Source organism: Aedes aegypti, chromosome 1, assembly GCF_002204515.2.
Source record: "Aedes aegypti strain LVP_AGWG chromosome 1, AaegL5.0 Primary Assembly, whole genome shotgun sequence".
NCBI lineage: Eukaryota > Metazoa > Arthropoda > Insecta > Diptera > Culicidae > Aedes > Aedes aegypti.
In genome coordinates, this window is record NC_035107.1 from 275,012,648 (window position 1) to 275,031,512 (window position 18,865).

Consider the following 18,865-nt stretch of genomic DNA (forward strand, 5'->3'; position numbering starts at 1 on the left):
TAATGCCAAAAAGAAGACCATGACTATTTTTAGTATCTAATTGTGATCTTATTCATGCGACTTCCCTGTGAACACAATTAGAGTTATATATTCAACGAATTTCTAAGTTGAAATTTAATGTCTTCTTACAGGGTACATATTACCCCGTCTCCCCCGACTGCGCTGCGTGCTGCTGCTCCTGATTGCGATGCGATGAATCTCAATCTCGATCTCCAGCCGGGAAGGCGGAAGCTCCCGGATGGTGTGATTGAATTTGTGCGAGTTTTTACTGCCAGAAGCGCACGGGCAAAACCACGCGTGATTGCATCTTGAACGAGATTGAATTAAATTGATGCTAGCTGGAAAATGGAGCTGGGAAGCGTGGAACAGGAACGGGATTCAATTTCTTACGCTTCCGCGGCATGAGATTTTTTTCGGTTTATTTATTTGAGCAAAAAAATTCCTTGGAAATAGCTGGTAGTTTAAAACAGGTGATGAGGCCTTTAATAGTTTCAAAATAATTGGTACCGTCATTGAGAATTTTTTCAGTCATTCGAATAATTATATTTTGGATCCTCAGCATTCGATTCTATGGAAACGTTGAGGAATCGTATGCAGGAAAGATGTTTGTTTCGTTTGAAATATTTTACGCATCTTAAAAAAAGAGGTTAAAAAAGTAGATTTGAGCATTGCAAGTTACTCGCATTGGGCCTTCCTTAGCCGAGTGGTTAGAGTCCGCGACTAAAAAGCATAGACATGCTGAAGGTGCCTGGGTTCGCTTATCGATCGGTCCGGGATCTTTTCGTAATGGAAATTTCCAGGAAGCATAGAGTGTCATCTTACCTGACACACGATTATATAAATGCGAAAATGGCAACTTACGCAAAGAAAGCTCTCATTTAATAAATGTGGAAGTGCTCATAAGAACACTTAACTGAGAAGCAGGCTCTGTCATAGTGGGGACGTTAATGCCAATAAGAAGAAGAAGTTACTCGCATCCCCTGAAAACCAGTTTTTTCTATTCCAAAATAAAAAAGCAGCCTAAATAGGGAAGGGGTGGTAAAATGAACACCTTAAGGAAATCATCTTGTTTCTGACAGAAAAACGAGAAATTTGTATAGTTCTATCGCACAACATCAAAAATAGGGATGTAATCTATAACAGCGACAAGGGTTCAGACTAAAATAGCTAAATTTTCACATGTTTTCATCGCTATCAAAAAGCGATGCAAATGTTCATTTTACCTGCACTATGTGGGTAAAATGAACAGCGGTTGGTGGTAAAATGAACACCATGCAAAAAACGGGAGCAAAACAAATATTTCTGAAAATTTTCATTGCCCAACGAAAATACATCCATTACAATCATTAACCCATTCAAAAAGAATTCCAAAGGTATCAGATTTGACATCATATCATAACGATATTCACTTCACTGAAAAACCTCAAGTCTTCTGAGCTAAAAGTTACGTCAGTTCTAATTTTCAAACGTGGTTTTCTAAAATCTTAGTTTTCGTTGATATTTTCACTTCAATTAACCTACGTATCAACTCGAACACTCAAATTTATGCTCTAAATCGTCCGTGCGTGATAAAAAATCATCGAAATTTGTTTTTTCTCGGTAAAAGGCACGGTGTTCATTTTACCACCCCTGTTCATTTTACCACCAGATTAAGAGCGTGTTGAACTACCATAACATATTTACCCCTTGGCTTGTGTTTGGGGTCAATATGACCCCAGAGCACTTTGACGGTACCGTCGATGGGGGTGACAATGGGTCTAGGGGGTGAGATTGGGTCAAAACGGAAAAATATGTTTTGTGAATATTTCAGCTTATAACGCTGATATTACTAAAATTAATAATTCATATGTTAGGGAACATATTTTTGCACATAATTCATAACAATAAACATTTTTAGAAATAGTAGTTTTTGTTTACTACATCAATAAACTTGCATGTTGAAACTAGATAAAATTTACAACATTAAATTTCTCCTGTACAAAGTATCACGCGTGTACTCTAGCCTCTATCGTTGTATAAGTAGAATGTTGAAAGTCTTTTCATTACACATCACAGGTGTTTTCCGGAATCTGTTTGATTTGCCCATAAAAAAAATATTTTTTTCGGTACGATGTCTAAAACATTGAAAATGGGGGTGAGATTGGGTCAAGCAAGAACGATAGTAAATGAAATTCCAAGTCCACTTTTTTGACATTTTACGGTGCCGGGTGTTCTCTTTTTTCATTAAGATGTTTTATTCTTTCTAAATACAGCATCTCTGAAACATCAAACAAGTCTACTTGAGTATTCCGTGCATTGAATAACAATATAACGCATTTTGACAACTTCTCAAACCAGCAACTGTGTTTCGTGCGCAGCAACATCATAAATTTTTATCAAAAGGGTTTTTTTTCTAAACTTGATTATTTATCAGTGTTTTCATATTATAGAAACATCTCATGGAAGTACAAATGAGTTGGATCGCTGAAATACGGGGATTATGACGTCAACTTCTGCCTGAAATTTATTGATCGTGGAATGTCGCACCGAAATTTATTTATTTGCGAAGGTTTAAAATAATCACTGTTTCAATACACCTTTGGGGAAACTGAATGGGCTTTATAGCAATGGGGATGAGACTTTGAAGACAATTTGAGGGAAAAACCAAGAAAATTTATGTTAACTTGACGATAAATGTTGGGTTTACATATTTTTTCTCATAGCTCTTCAATTTTCAGTATAATCTTTCTTTTAAGTGGGTTTATCATACTTGTGAAACATTTTAGATATCTGTTTGTCTTGGTTGCATAGTTTTTTGTCAATATTTTTCAGTTGTGAATGGTTTTGAAATCATATTCTCAAAAACAAGATATTTCAATTACAGTGACCCAATGTCACCCCCTCTATGGGGTGAGATTGGGTCATTTTTCATTCACTTGTGGTGCCGCTGTGATCAAATATTTGTCTTTAATTTTTTGAACAGTTGTTAATGTACCAGCAAAGTACATACACACCAAATTTGAAGTTTATTGGAGTTAAATTGCGATAGTTATTCAAAAAATAAATCGTACATATCCCTTTTTGACCCATTGTCACCCCCAACGACGGTATTGTAACATTTTTGTTAATTAACAGATTTGGGATTTTTCATTACTTAACCATCCGTCAGTCGCTCAAAAAAAAGTTACACCAGCGGTCGCATCGTTTACTGAGTACACGCGGAGCAATTTTGCTTGTCAATCTAAAGCTTGGCAAGATAGAGTATTGATGTCTTCGGCAAATTTCTTGAGTTCAACGGTACCAATTGGTCAGTGGACAAATGAAACTTTGGAAACATCCTCAACTTCCAGTGGCCATCGGATTGTTCCCCGGGGGAACCGATGAAGGGAACATTTTGTAATGCAACTTCTCGATCACAAATATCTCAGGATCTAGATTGTTTGGCACGATGGTGTCTTCGGCAAAGTTGTTCAGTAGGTCAAGAACTAACATGTGATAGGCCGCTTGTTTCGGAATTCTGCCACCAGTTGGCGCTAGTGAGCATGTAATTTTTCAAACACAGATATCTCAGGATCCCGACTACCTAGAAAGATGCGGTCTTCGACAATGTTGTTTAGTAGGTCATGCACTAACATATTATAGGCCATCTAACTTGAAATTCTGCTATTAGATGGCGCTAGTGAGTACACAATTTTCCAATCACGAATATCTCAGTATCCCATTGATGTTTTCGGCAAAGTTGTTCAGTAGTTCAAGGACTAATATGTGATGATCTATTCAATTCGGAATTCATTCACCAGATGACGCTAGTGAGCATGACATTTTTCGAACACATATATCTCAGGATCCCGATTACCTAGAAAGTTGACGTCTTCGACAAAAGTGATGAGTAGGTCAAGGTCTAGCATGTGATAGGCCACCCAACTTGAAATTCTACCACCAGATGGCGCTAGTGAGCATGCTGTATATTGATCGTGGCTATCTCAATAGCGATGTTATAGCAATATGGTGTCTTCGGCATAGCTGTTAAGTAGATCAAGGACTAAACATATGATGTGCCGTTTGATTAGGAATTCTTCAACAAAACGGTGCTAGTGATCATGGAATTTTTCAAACGCAGATATCTTTGGATCCTGATTCCTAAATTAATGTCCTGAGATATCCTCATCTATATAAATAAAAATGGAATGGTGTTTGTATGTCACGAAATGGCTTGAGAATGGGCTATCGGATTTTGAAAATTCTTCCATAATTATGATCCTGAAGTGTTCCGACGTGTTTGTGTACATAAAAAGCAAAGGATATTTAACGGGAAAATTGAAAAAACAGGAATGAACGGAACTTCCATTTTGCACGGGGTTTTCTATGACGTTTTTTAACAGCCTACTTGATGGCAAGACGAAGTTTGCCGGGACCACTAGTTACTAATAAATATAACATCTGCAGCAAAGTTGTTCATTAGATGAAAGCCTAAAATTTAGGCCCTAAATGCGAAGGACCTCAAGTTTCAAAATTCATCCAATAGGTGGCGCTAGTGAGCATGCAAATTTATGATTGCTAATATCTGAGGATCCCGATTACATCGAAAGATGAAGTTTTCAGCTAAAGTTTTCAGCTAATCAAGTAAAAACTTGTGATGGGCCACATTTGGGACGGAATTCTTCCACTAGATGGTGCTACTGAGTATGCTATATTTACAACCCAAATGTCTAGGATCGTAGTTACATAATCATGAAAAAGATATCTTCAGTTGTTTATTTCTGAGAAAAGACTCGCGGAGACGGTATTCTTTTTCTGCAATTGCTGAGTTTTTTCTTATTCCACTCAGTGTTTACATCAATCTTGCGCAAGCCGTTCAAGCTCTCACGTGACCATCTCAGCCATAAACTATTGCGTTTGGATCACACCGAAGCAGAAGCGGGATTGTGAGTGAAATTTCATGCCAGCAAACGTAGCAGACATTAGTCTTGTGTTTAGATTTATCAGCATCTTTGGAAAAACTGCTCCGTTGACTGAAGTTTTTCATAATAGTTTATTTTGAATACTTTTCACTTTTTCAGCCATGAAAACAACGGGCTGCATTTGACGTTTCGTGACAGCGGAATCTGGGCTGCGTATTTATTTATTTTTTTACTTTACTCGTTTATTTCGAAGGCTCAGGTGCCTTAGGGCAAAAATCTGGGTTGCATATGACGTTGATATTTTTCCTCTTCGCGAGTCTCTATCAGGTTTATTCTATTCAAGGCTAAAGTATGTTGTAATAATCCGTTTGTTTCGAAATTATCCCACCAAACGACGCTATACAGCATGAAAATTCCATAAGTAAATACTTCAGAATCTTCACTACAGTCAAACTTCAGGTGGATATTTATGGAATTATCGACTCATGGAACAGATATTCTTTGGAAAGCTGATTGAAGGGAGCATCATAGTAACCATGATTTTTGTTTTTGTTTCAAGTATGGTTTCATGAGTCGATATCGAGCTATGGAACATCGACTCATGGAGGTTTGACTGTAAATATGGCGTCTTCTATTCTCTTTACAAACTGTGTTGGATTTTTCTTGAAACTAACAGCTTCTTCTTCTTCTTCTTTCTGGCGTTACGTCCCTACAGGGACAGAGCCTGCTTCCCAGCTTAGTGTTCTTATGAGCACTTCCACAGTTATTAACTGAGAGCTTACTATGCCAATGACCATTTTTGCATGCGTATATCGTGTGGCAGGTACGAAGATACTCTATGCCCTGGGAAGTCGAGAAAATTTCCAACCCGAAAAGATCCTCGACCGGTGGGATTCGAACCCACGACCCTCAGCTTGGTCTTGCTGAATAGCTGCGCGTTTACCGCTACGGCTATCTGGGCCCCTAACTAACAGCTTCCTGGCTCCTATTACAAAAAACCCTAAGAAATCTTGGCTGAGCTGTGTTTGATTAGGAATTATATTAGTTTTCCTTTCTATATCAGCTGCACCAGCAAATTTTATAAAATTCGTTTTCATATTCATTTTTGACATTGTTTTTTCAATAGAATTGCTTTCCGAGTACACGACACTGAAGACGGTCTTACAATTGAGCTCAAAAGACGCGTATCTGTCAAATCTGTCATCTTTCATTCATCTTAAGGTATTTTACTATACTACTTGAAGTTCAAGATTATCCAGAAAGTAGGATTACACAGAATTTGTTTATATAGAGATGCATGAATATTGGAATCAAAGAACTGTCAAACGTTGTTCCAATCGAGCAATAGTCCTTTTCACGGGATGTTTCAAATCAACTGATTCGGAAGGTCTTTGAAGTGTTGAATAGAAATGACAGTCCCTTGAACGCACCGGTCCTCCATCGATAGAAACGAATGGAAACACGAACCTGTCTCATGAAAAGGCCTGTCCAATGGGCGGCAGAAAGCTGTTACACAAAAATGAAGATGGGTGTATGTTAGTGCAAAGCGACATGAAAGTGACATCTCCGGTTATCTCAGTCTATTAGTACCTCGAGGTTGATATCATTAATCTTTATCAGTATATGGAATCGAATTTTTATTAAATAAAATTTAACATTTCATAAAATTAGTTTTAATATCAAAAATTGAAAATGACACATTGGGGCGAAATTGATCACTTTATAGTAAAGCATATTTCAGAATGTAAAACTTCCCTATCTACTAAATTTGGGTTTTCCGAATCTTAAAATGTAGTCAACATTCTTACAACGGTGTCCGGCCATTTGGCCGAACGCCGTTTGACCGAATGCCGTTTGCCGAATGCCGAAAGGGTCATTTGACCGAATGCCATTTGGCCGAATCATGAACAAAAAAAAAACAAATTGCTACAACGCTGATGTGTAGGATTCATAAGTGTGACCTAATAACTGATAAGCTAATTAATTTGTTGATTATTATGATGTGACGGGACGTCATGTTTGTCACTATATAAGAGCTCCAAGAGAATGGTAACATCGACCCTTTTATTCTGGACGAAGTTGTGAACTCCACACTTCACGATAAGACTCTGAGATGATGATCGATTCGCCACTGGATTACCAATGGTGTAATAAGGTTTCAAGTGTTTTTAATGATTTCATCAGAAATTTTTCCTTCTTTTAAACATAGGCTATTCTTTCTAGTTATACTGGTTCCATTACTATCGGCAATGATTGACCTTTCCAGTTAACCACGTATCGTATAAGAATGTGCATCTAAAATCACATATTCATGCGTCCAAAATCAGAATCGCGCAAGATGCCAGACAAAGCGTTATCAATGTTAATACAAGTTGTATATAAATCCCCAATACGATTCATAAACGACAATCTGTCTTGACAACAAAACATGTCGTAAATAGTGCAACATAGAATCGCGTTATGTTATATAAACTGACAGATCATATATCAATCCAGAAAGCAATTGCCACCCAAACTTTGTATCTGCTGACGATGGGCCTCAAAGAACAACAAAGTATGTGTCGCTGTACATGAAACATGTATTAATATTGGCATATAATCACTCCTCTAATATGTAACCCGTAGTGGGACAGTGGTAAGGTGTCTGATTCCTGATCTTAAAGTCCCGCGTTCGAGACTCGCTGGAAACTTTTTTTTATTTTCATCCAAATTTTGTGGCATCGTATATCTGATCACAGAAAGTCTGAAAAAGTCGTGCTAAGTACGCATATAGCCTCCACTTTGGTAGGTATATAGCCTTTTCATGCATTCTATACGATTGAATTGGTTCATATAGAATGGTGTATAACAAAAGTTTTACCAACCAAAATGTTGACTGGGTTATTTTTTAATTGGGAATTTTCCTTCTTTAAATCATCAGCAATTCTTTATTGTTGTACAGGTGAAATAAATTATTATATGCATTGCACTTGTTTTAATTTTCATAAAAGATTTAACCTTCTTTTGTTCATAGGCTGTTCTTTCAAGAGAGAAATATTTTTCATAATTATCTTAATTAAAGCTTAAAATACGTTCTTTTCAAAACATATGTTTTTAGCTCAAGGGTTAACTTACACACTCCGAAAAAATCATGCGATTTTACGTCTTTTGGATGCACATAAAAGAAGCGAGCCAAATGACGTGAATTTGTGTCTCATTTTAAATACGATGGTGTCTGATTCGGGAAATGTCAATCATAGCGGAATCGTTTTCATGTCCTTCATCATTTCATCACTTACATAATGTGCCATTCAGTCATAATGTGCATTACGTCCGGAGTGATTGTCATCATTTTTAAGAGTGTAGATGAGATGTCATTCTCCTCCAAGATTAAAATTACAACTTGGGAACTGAACACTGCGCCGTTTCTTGAATATAGCAATAAACGACTCGGTGAGCACTTACGTCAAAGAAGTACACTGTTTCTCCGTTGTGAAAAGAAGAAGTCAAGACTTGTTGATGTCAGAACTATGACATATATTACTTAGTACGATTCGAGGGATCGAAGCAAGCCGATCCAGCAGAAGGACGAAAAAGTTTTAAACTGTTTCAGTTACTGTCAAAAGTTAACTACAAACGCGATGCCAAAACATCTGCTGGTGGCTATTACCACTAGCATAGCATTGTACAACTGCTTACATTTAGGATGTTCTTCTTTCAGCTCTTATTGTTTCTTCATCTAACACTGAAAAGCTTATGTATATCAATGATGATATTTCCTATTTTTATGAATAAGCTGAATAAGTTCTCAGAAATTCATAATAAATCCATGCTAACTGTAGTTCACTTTTATTTTCAATTTCGGCCAAATGACCCTTTCGGCCAAAAGGCATTCGGCCAAATGGCGTTCGGCCAAATGGCATTCGGCCAAATGACCCGGAACCAAAATTCTTACAACTCATGTATATCATCCTTTTAGGCTGATACAAATATTAAATTTCTTTTATATCCGAGATCACTTGGATGGTACGAGGGGGGGAGGAGATAAAAATAAATAAGGAACAAAAAAATAATCTGCAAAAATAAGGTAATCCCACAAATTTTGTTTAATAATTAACATTGTTTTTTAAAAAGGTGACAATAAATTAGGCTGACCATACGTACCGTATTTTACGGGACAGTACCGTTTTCACCACCTTGACGAGCTGTCCCGTCGTTTCATTGAAAATACTCAAATTGTCCCGTATTTTCGGAACTGATGATATTCCCCACAAAAAAGTAGTATATAACAGCAGTAAAGTGAAAAGATTCAAATAATTTTTGCAAGTTTTTATCATATTCATCTATTATTCTATGGTTAACAGATGCTGACTCAGAGTACTCATACTCTAATCAATGCAAATTCTAAACCACTTTTTGAAAACATGGATCCTATTTGATTAGTTTTCATATAAGACCTATAATAATCCCGATTCATAAAAAAAATGAAATATTTTAATGAAAATTGTAAATATTCTGAAATGTGACCTAAATTTAAGGCTAATTTTTTAAAATTTGGAGAAACCAATTTTTTAGATAAGTCAAGCAATCCAATCTATTCTCAATCTCCTACCAAATTTTCCACCTCCTACGAAAATGACGATTTTTTGGTTTTTGTTCTCAGTTTGGATTACTAAGATCTCGGTAATATTACGGTCCAATTTTGGGACTCTTAAAATTTATGTAGATTTACAACACCCTATTGGATATGAGAGCGTCCATTATTAAGCAACGTTAAATTTGAAATTTGTGACCCCCTCCCAAATTTTCGTGTTAGCCGTAACGATTGAGCTGATTCCCTCCTCTCCCAAGAACGTTACGTTATTTTTGCATATCTATATAAATAAAAATGGAAGGGTGTTTGTATGTCACGAGTTGGCTCGAGAACTGGTCATTGGATTTGCGTGATACTTTCACTGTTGAATTTATCCAGGACTCCAACGTGATTGTGCGTAGAAAAAGTTTATGAAAGTCTACGAAACGGGAGAAAACTAATCTATCATTTTGCATGGAAGATCGAATATCATTTTTTTTATATTCGGGATTCTACATATCAAGGTTGTATTCTTGGTATTTTGGTAGAATTTCTGCAATTCTGATAATATCTCTGGATTTTTTTCCAGGAGTAATCATTATGGAACGGTGGTTGGAATCTCTAAAAATTCAAAGATAGTTTGTGGAATTCCGATAGAAGTTTCAAGATTTCAGTTAGATTCCTGGAATTCTTGAAAGAAAAGAAGCTTGAATTTTTGGGATTGCAAATTCCAGGACTCCTATTGAAGACTTAGCGACTACTCTTACAAATTTCGAAGACTCCTACAGATATTCGAAAGGTTCATGCAAAAATCGCAAAGGTTTCGTTTGGATTTTCAAACGTTTCACCAGAATTCAAAGGTTTAGGAAGATTGTCATCTAAATTTGTGTGCATAATTTGTTACGAATTGCGAAGGTTAAAAACGAAGTTGTCCGAACCAGCCTGGATGATCTTTTCATTTGAATTTGAAGTTCACAAATGACTTGTAATCCAGATTTTGAAATCTAATTTAAAATTGTCAAAATAGTTCCAAAGCTCAATAATCTCAACACCCTCAAAACATCTACTTTAACTCATGATTAATCATCATTACGAAAACATTAAATGATTCTACTAACACCAAATATACATGTTTTTCGTAAGTTCCAAAAAGGGGTCATGCACAAATTACGTCACGCTCCAAGGGGGGGAGGGGGTCAAGCCAAGCGTGACAAGCCTTAAAATTTTTTCGAAGGACTCATACAAAAAACGTGACAAATGGGGGGGAGGGGGTCTAAAAAGTCGAAATTTAGCGTGACATAATTTGTGTAGCATCCCAAAGCTTAAAATTGTTACAAATTTTCTTAAAACTTCCAAAAGAACGCTATTTATAAGTTTTAAAAATTGTACCGATTTTGTTCTTTTTTTTATCCCGTTTTTAACCTTTTACCTTATGGTCAGCCTACAATAAATAAACCTCATGCTTTACATTCACTTAGGTTTACTATAGGGTAGTTGTTTCAACAACTTCTTTGCCTCAAAATCCTTATGAAATCAAACAAAATCCCCTCCAATATTTTAGACTTTTTGAGGGGGGTGGTGACATAAAAGAAAATTAATGTTTGTATCAGCCTTATTGCAAAATTTAACTTTGTAAATCTGCAAAATACACTTAAAGGTATGCAATTTTCCTAGAAATCAGCACGTTATTCAACAATAAACGGTTTTATGAGCAAAACATCATTCTTGTAATGCTGTGCGATCTCAAAAATTCAACTCAGTAGTTCACACTCAAGCTTACAAAACATTTTTAACACTCAAAGTTTGCATGCAGGCTTAGCGGATTGTTGAGTACCGACATTTCCAACAGTATTGCTTACGCTTTGAAATACTGTGAGTAAAGGGCAAACACATAACTTTTCTACCATTGGGTAAAATTCAACCAAATTTTGCACATTTTCTCATTGATGTGTATTGTTCACATGCTGTCAAAATTGAAGTCGTGTTTTTCGATTCAACGAAATTGAAGGTGAACCAACGCGAGTCGAGAGAACAAATTCCTTCCAAACACCTGGAATTTCCTGACCTGTCGCACCGGCAGTTGGGAAAAATGTTGAACATTCACCCGCAGACAGACGTTTAAGCAGGAACAAATTTATTCAAAATTCCTGTGTAAATTCTACCGTGGTGTCACCTAGGGAGCAAATTGCTGCAGTACAGTGACAGTTCGTAAAAGCACGTGTCTTCATCTTCTCGCTTACCACCCAGTCCACCACCCACTGAACAAAAATATCAAAACAATCACTTTAAAAATGATTCACACAATTGTGATATTTTCACGCCAATTTATTTTACATAAGTAACGATCATTCAAGGGTGTTATACTAGCATGAATCTGTGAGTAAATTAAATTCCAACTTGTGGTAAAAATTTCAATGGATTTAATGAACTTTTACATGAGAAATTAGATCCAAAAGGGAACATCATCCACCCAGCGTAAAAAAAATAACGGTGCATCATTTGTAGCGTTGAGTACGTCGACTGTGGGAGCGGTTGTGTGTCATGCTGTCAACGAAATGTGATCGGGGTGGTGGCGGGACGCATACGTCACTAACGCCATCTGTTAGCTTATTGCCACTTGGCGATTTGTGGCGGCCATGTTTTTACACAAGTGGCTGAGTCTAACTTGAACGTCTGTCTGCGATTCACCATTCAACCGTCTCCAGAGTGTTGAAGCGGTTCCAGGAGCAGTTGATATTGGAGCTGGAAGAAAACCGGGACCGGAGAACTAAAAGACTGAGGGAAAGGTGATGCGGATGATTAAATCAAATCCCAACGTTTCAAGCCGTGATTTGGCTTAAAAAATCGGCATGTCGCCGAGCTACGTCCAGAATGCAAAGAAGAGAGAAGGTACAGAACTTCCTGAACCGCGATGAGCGGCATTGATCGACGGCTAAAACTCGGGCACGGAAGCTCTACGAGAAGATGCTAACAAAATATGGCTGCTGTGTGATGGACGACAAAACGTATATAAAAGCCGATTTTAAGCAAATTCTGGGGTTGGAGTTTTTCACCGGCAAGAGCAAGTTTGATGTAGACGACAAATTTAAGAAGAAGAGCATGTCGAATTTTGCCTCCACTTTCATGACAAAGGGCACAGTAAATGGCGAGATCTACAAATCTGAGTGCCTCGAGAAGCGCCTTTTGCCGTTCTTGCAGCAGCACGGCGAAGCTCCGCTATTTTGGCCAGATTTGGCATCATGCCACTATCCTAAAAGTGTCCGGGAGTGGTAAGAGACCAATTCTGTCCATTTTGTTCCAAAGGACATGAATCCGCCAAACTACCGGAGCTGCGCCCAGTAGAGCAGTACTGGGCAATAATGAAGCGGGAACTTTGTAAGGGCAAGAAAACAGTCAAAGACGAGAAAGACATGTTAAGATAATGAAAAAAAACTGTGAAACTGGTACCGGATGACACTGTAATGACTCTGATGGAGGGCATCCAGCAAAAATGCCTTCAATTACAAAGCAAAAATGCCTTACACTACAGGCTCCATCGATTAACTTTTGTTTTGAGTTTTGAAGTAAATATATGTATAAAACTACCCTAAAATTTTAGTTTGATTCTAAACATTATTAGAAAATTGGCAAGACATTTTCGGTGTCGCAATAATTTCATGTTCGCCCTTTATGTCTATGCTAAACTGACACCTTAATAAAAATGAAAAATGTCTGTGATGTCAACGAAGTATTAAGCATCCTTGAAAGGAGCATTGCTTTGTTACTCCTGCGGGGCCGCTACCCATTCTGGAATTGATTTCTCCCTAATATCTAAAAGAGATAAACCCAAATTTCCTATTATTATTCGTTAGTAATCCATAAGTCATTGGCTTCAAGATAGGCTGGCAGTAAAAAAATATACGGTTCAAATCCAGTAAGATCGATGAACATTTCTCTTCCATAAAGCTCAAAAAATGGGTCACTTTCAGACCACTCAAAACATTTGGCTTGGTTTTACAAATATTTGAAATCGAAAATGTTGCAAACTTACTGCTCTATAATATAGAGTAAAGTGGGGCAAAAGTTCGAGTGGGGTAAGAGTTTCTTTTTAAGATTTCTAGCTCAATTCAAAACAAATCTTATAAATGTCATGGTGGTTCGAATGCTATGCAAGTAAGAGACTTTTAATCCAAATATCATAAAAATCGATTGAGATTTGGAAAAGTTATGGCTATTTGTTGTTTTCCAACGTGAATATTGTAATTTTTGGTCAAACTTTCGTTGCATGGAACCAATTGAAGATAAAATCTTTTTCAATATTTTATGTAAGGGCGTTTCTAGGCCTATCATAAGGTTGCTTTGAGGTGTATTAATTTTTACATAAATGTTTGAAAACAATTTTTGGCCCATAGTGGGGCAAAAGATCGACCCATGTATAAAATCACGGAAAAAATTGCAAATTGCCTAAAATCCACATATTATCTTCAAATTTAATTTAATTTGTCTGATCGTGTGAAAACTGTCACCAAAATTTTACATTTCCACTTAGTTTTGCGAAAAACTGCTATTTTTGAGAATATTACAATTAACCCGGTTTAGGACAATTTTTGGATGAAAATTTAGTGTGTATTTTTCGGCAAACTTAAGTTTACGGCTGGTGTAAAGTATGCCTGTCATTAAAAGATCGATATTTTGTATTTTATCCAGCGAACTTTTGCCCCACACTAGATTCGAACTCTTGCCCCACCGGCGGGGCAAAAGTTCGATTAAGGCAATCAATTTTGAAACTGTTATAACTAAAAATGGGATAATATTTTGACACAAGTTTGTTCAGCAAAAGCCAATATGTTAAAGGTTGACTGTATGGTATTTGTTTGGTTTTAACTGCTGTTGTTTTCCTGGAAACTGATTATACCACTAAGGTTGAAATTTTGCCGCACCTTACTCTAATAGTTCAAGAAATTAAATCATGCAGGAACGCTGAAATTATTCTGTTTGATTGCATAGGTTTGCATATAACATTCGACTAAAAACCTGGAGAAATTCTAGTGCGATCCTTAGTAGATGCATTGTAAAATGTTTAGTGTATTCCTGAAAAATCCCTGATAGACGTCACATAAATTCTTGGTACATTGTTGATAAGAAATTTTGAAGAAATTGAAAGCACGGACCTTCCCATGTGCACGGAAATGGTCCCAAAGCATGTGATGATTTAATGGTACATATAATTGAATTATTCCAAATCTGATGAGGGAAATGTAGATAATAGATGATAACGATCCTTAAAAGAAAAAAGCTTTATCACAACGACTCATTTAATGAGATCTTCTAGCAGAAATAAAAAGCATCAAGTTCAGCGTGTGTAGCTCTTAGCTCAAATGCGTAATGATTATTGCATAAATCAACGATTCGCTCGTAAAGCTGTTAATCATGATGTTTTACGAGTGAACAAAATTAATGATCCAACCATGCTTCAAATCCACGTAACAAAACTGGGAAAATTATTATTCAAAAGCACACACATTCCACCGAGAATGGGACTTGAGTTCACGTACCTTATGCATCCTCCTCGGGCTGCTGAACATGTTGCTACCCTTGGCTTTCTTCTGATGGTGCTCCAACTTTCTGGTACTTATTGTAACGCCGACAATAAGACAGACGATGGCTCCAAATCAGTTCTGTTCACACATAAAACTCACGTGTCGCACTTTAACACGCAATTCATCAATCACTTATTTCAACTGCTTAACTATTCTAGGAAGTTACGTATCCGGTTTTTCACTAATTGCTAATCCATCGTTAAATTATATTGGTTCAAAATCCCTCCCTTTTTTGTATGCCACATATAATCAACACCCTACTTGTCACGCACTTTTCGCACAGATTAGAATAAATATACAGTTTTGTCACAATATAACTTAAAATTCACTGGCAGTGATAGGAATTTTGTCCCGGAGTCGTACGCCCGGAGTCAACCCGGAGAACTCAACGCGCCAAGCGACAAATCACAACTGTGGCCGACTGGGAAGTCTTCAGAATTAATCCACAGGCGAACTGGGCGATTATCGGCGGGCACCTGCGACACGAAACCTCCGCTGATTGCCCTTTAGTTTGCCATCGTCTATCCGTGCGGACACGAGCGGTCACTCCGCTATGGGGTTTCATAACTTCTTGAAAGCTCTCCTCGCACAGGGGTTCAGTTTTTGAAAAAGCTGGGAAAAACAATTTGAGGTTTCATAATATTTTTTTCCTGTTCGAAAACTCATTTGTACCATAGACACCATAAAATTTTCTAAAATAAATTTACAGTTTTTCTTATTAAATTACCATTTACCTTTGTATATAAGAGAATAAGCAAAGATTTCTTTTATCTATGTTTGCCTAAACATTTTTTTTGGTTAAGTTTGACTGCCTCAAAATGCATAAAAAACCAAGAATGATGCTAGAATTTTGTTATACGAAAACCTAAAATTTGCACGCTCAAAATTTTCCAAATAACCTTTTAAGGCTAAAAATAGTAAAATATGGAGGATAATATTTTGCCAAGTAAGGTTTTTATTAATCTGGACCACTGCGTGGTCGTGTGCAGAATGAATGGGACTGGGAGGGTTATGAGTCGTTTCGTCATCGGTGTTGGCACCCAACCTGTAGGGGCTCCTTTTTGGGAGGCAGCCGACCAATGTTTGGAGCACAAGCAGTTCAAGGATAATTGCATTTTTATATATATTAACACCCGTCTTACGGAGAAAAGTGCCGCTGCTGCTCACTGACTCTCCACTTGAAGAAATATTGGCGGCGATGAAGACGCGGATAACGATGATGGAAGGGACAAGGGTCTGTAGGCTTTCTCCTGGAAATCGTGAGGTGTCCGTGGTAGGTCAACACTGATGACGGTCCATCAAATGGCCAAGTCAAGGCCACGGTACAGGCGCAGAGAAGCGAAGAATCTTACCTTTAAGGTGGCACGTCATCTTGCGAGCTCTGGGGTATGAAATTTTGTATGCTGAATGTCAATTATGTGGTGGTCTAAAACGATATTGAGGGAGTCCTATGAGTTATGACAAAATTTTGGCGACCTTGAACAACGTTAACAGTTATAAAGCTGTAATTCTGTTGAGAAGCTTCCAAGCTTTTGCAAGAGAAACTTCCAAGTTTTGCTTCTGCTGAGAAGCTTCTAAGCTTCTGCTGAGAAGCTTCTAAGCTTCTGCTGAGAAGCTTCCAAGTTTCTGTTGAGTAGGCTTCCAAGCTTCTAATGAGAAGCTTCCAAACTTCCTTCGAGATACTTCCAAGCTTCTGCTGAGAAGCTTCCAAACTCCTGCATGAGAAGCTTCAAAGCTTCTGTCGAGAAGCTCCCATGCTCTTGCTGAGAAGATTCCAAGCTTCTGACGAAAAGCTTCCGAGCTATTGTACAGAAGCTTTCAAGCTTCTGCTGAGCTTATGCTGAAAAGCTTCCTAGTTTCTGCTAAGAAGCTTCCAAGCTTCTGCTGAGCAGCTTCCAAGCTTCTGCTGAGAAGCTTTCAAGCTTCTGCTGAGAAGCTTTCAAGCTTCTGCTGAGAAGCTTCCAAGCTTCTGCTGAGAAGCTTCCAAGCTTCTGCTGAGAAGCTTCCAAGCTTCTGCTGAGAAGCTTCCAAGCTTCTGCTGAGAAGCTTCCAAGTTTCTGCTGAGAAGCTTCCAAGCTTCTGCTGAGAAGCTTCCAAGCTTCTGCTGAGAAGCTTCCAAGCTTCTGCTGAGAAGCTCCCAAGCTTCTGCTGAGAAGCTCCCAAGCTTCTGCTTAGAAGCTTCCAAGCTTCTGCTGAGAAGCTTCCAAGCTTCTGCTGAGAAGCTTCCAAGCTTCTGCTGAGAAGCTTCCAAGCTTCTGCTGAGAAGCTTCCAAGCTTCTGCTGAGAAGCTTCCAAGCTTCTGCTAGGAAGCTTCCAAGCTTCTGCTAGGAAGCTTCCAAGCTTCTGCTAGGAAGCTTCCAAGCTTCTGCTAGGAAGCTTCCAAGCTTCTGCTAGGAAGCTTCCAAGCTTCTGCTAGGATGCTTCCAAACTTCTGCTAGGAAGCTTCCAAGCTTCTGCTGAGAAGCTTCCAAGCTTCTGCTGAGAAGCTTCCTAGCTTCTGCTGAGAAGCTTCCTAGCTTCTGCTGAGAAGCTTCCTAGCTTCTGCTGAGAAGCTTCCTAGCTTCTGCTGAGAAGCTTCCTAGCTTCTGCTGAGAAGCTTCCGTGCTTCTGCTGAGAAGCTTCCGAGCTTCTGCTGAGAAGCTTCCGAGCTTCTGCTGAGAAGCTTCCGAGCCTCTGCTGAGAAGCTTCCGAGCTTCTGCTGAGAAACTTCTAAGCTTCTGCTGAGAAGCTTCCAAGCTTCTGCTGAGAAGCTTCCAAGCTTCTGCTGAGTAGCTTCCAAGCTTCTGCTGAGAAGCTTCCGAGCTTCTGCTAAGAAGCCTCCGAGCCTCTGCAGAGAACCTTCCGAGCTTCTGCTGAGAAGCTTCCTAGCTTCTGCTGAGAAGCTTCCGTGCTTCTGCTGAGAAGCTTCCGTGCTTCTGCTGAGAAGCTTCCGTGCTTCTGCTGAGAAGCTTCCAAGCTTCTGCTGAGAAGCTTCCAAGCTTCTGCTGAGAAGCTTCCAAGCTTCTGCTGAGAAGCTTCCAAGCTTCTGTTGAGAAGCTTCCAAGCTTCTGCTGAGAAGCTTCCAAGCTTCTGCTGAGAAGCTTCCAAGCTTCTGCTAGGAAGCTTCCAAGCTTCTGCTGGGAAGCTTCCAAGCTTCTGCTAGGAAGCTTCCAAGCTTCTGCTGAGAAGCTTCCAAGCTTCTGCTGAGAAGCTTCCTAGCTTCTGCTGAGAAGCTTCCTAGCTTCTGCTGAGAAGCTTCCTAGCTTCTGCTGAGAAGCTTCCGAGCTTCTGCTGAGAAGCTTCCGAGCTTCTGCTGAGAAGCTTCCTAGCTTCTGCTGAGAAGCTTCCTAGCTTCTGCTGAGAAGCTTCCTAGCTTCTGTTGAGAAGCTTCCTAGCTTCTGCTGAGAAGCTTCCTAGCTTCTGCTGAGAAGCTTCCGAGCTTCAGCTGAGAAGCTTCCGAGCTTCTGCTGAGAAGCTTCCGAGCTTCTGCTGAGAAGCTTCCGAGCTTCTGCTGAGAAGCTTCCGTGCTTCTGCTGAGAAGCTTCCAAGCTTCTGCTGAGAAGCATCCAAGCTTCTGCTGAGTCCCTTCCAAGCTTCTGCTGATAAGCTTCCAAGCTCCTACTGAGAAGCTTGCAAACTTCTGCTGAGAAGCTTCCAAGTTTTTCACTTCTAAAGCTCTCACTTTTCTATTTTCAAGCTATAATTTCAAGTTCTCACTTTTCTATTTTAAAATAAATTAACTTTTATTTCGAACATGACAAAACGCAATCTTATTTGGAATCTCTTTCAATTAATAACTAACGTCATCGGCATTGGCGTAGCTAGGATTTTTTTCTGGAGGGGGCCTAGGGGGGGGGGGGGCTGGCGAATACATG

At 38.6% G+C, this 18,865-nt stretch overlaps 1 protein-coding gene across 1 annotated transcript in view; it reads right to left on the minus strand.

The window, feature by feature from the left end:
• Positions 1 to 15,392, minus strand: part of LOC5578805 (ankyrin repeat domain-containing protein 12) — a 543,013-nt gene extending 527,621 nt beyond the window's left edge. The window contains exon 1 of the mRNA XM_021837858.1: positions 14,967 to 15,392. Coding sequence (XP_021693550.1) covers positions 14,967 to 14,996 — 30 coding nt within the window. The 5' untranslated portion in view covers positions 14,997 to 15,392. The remainder of the gene's footprint in view (positions 1 to 14,966) is intronic.
• Positions 15,393 to 18,865: the final 3,473 nt, after the last annotated feature.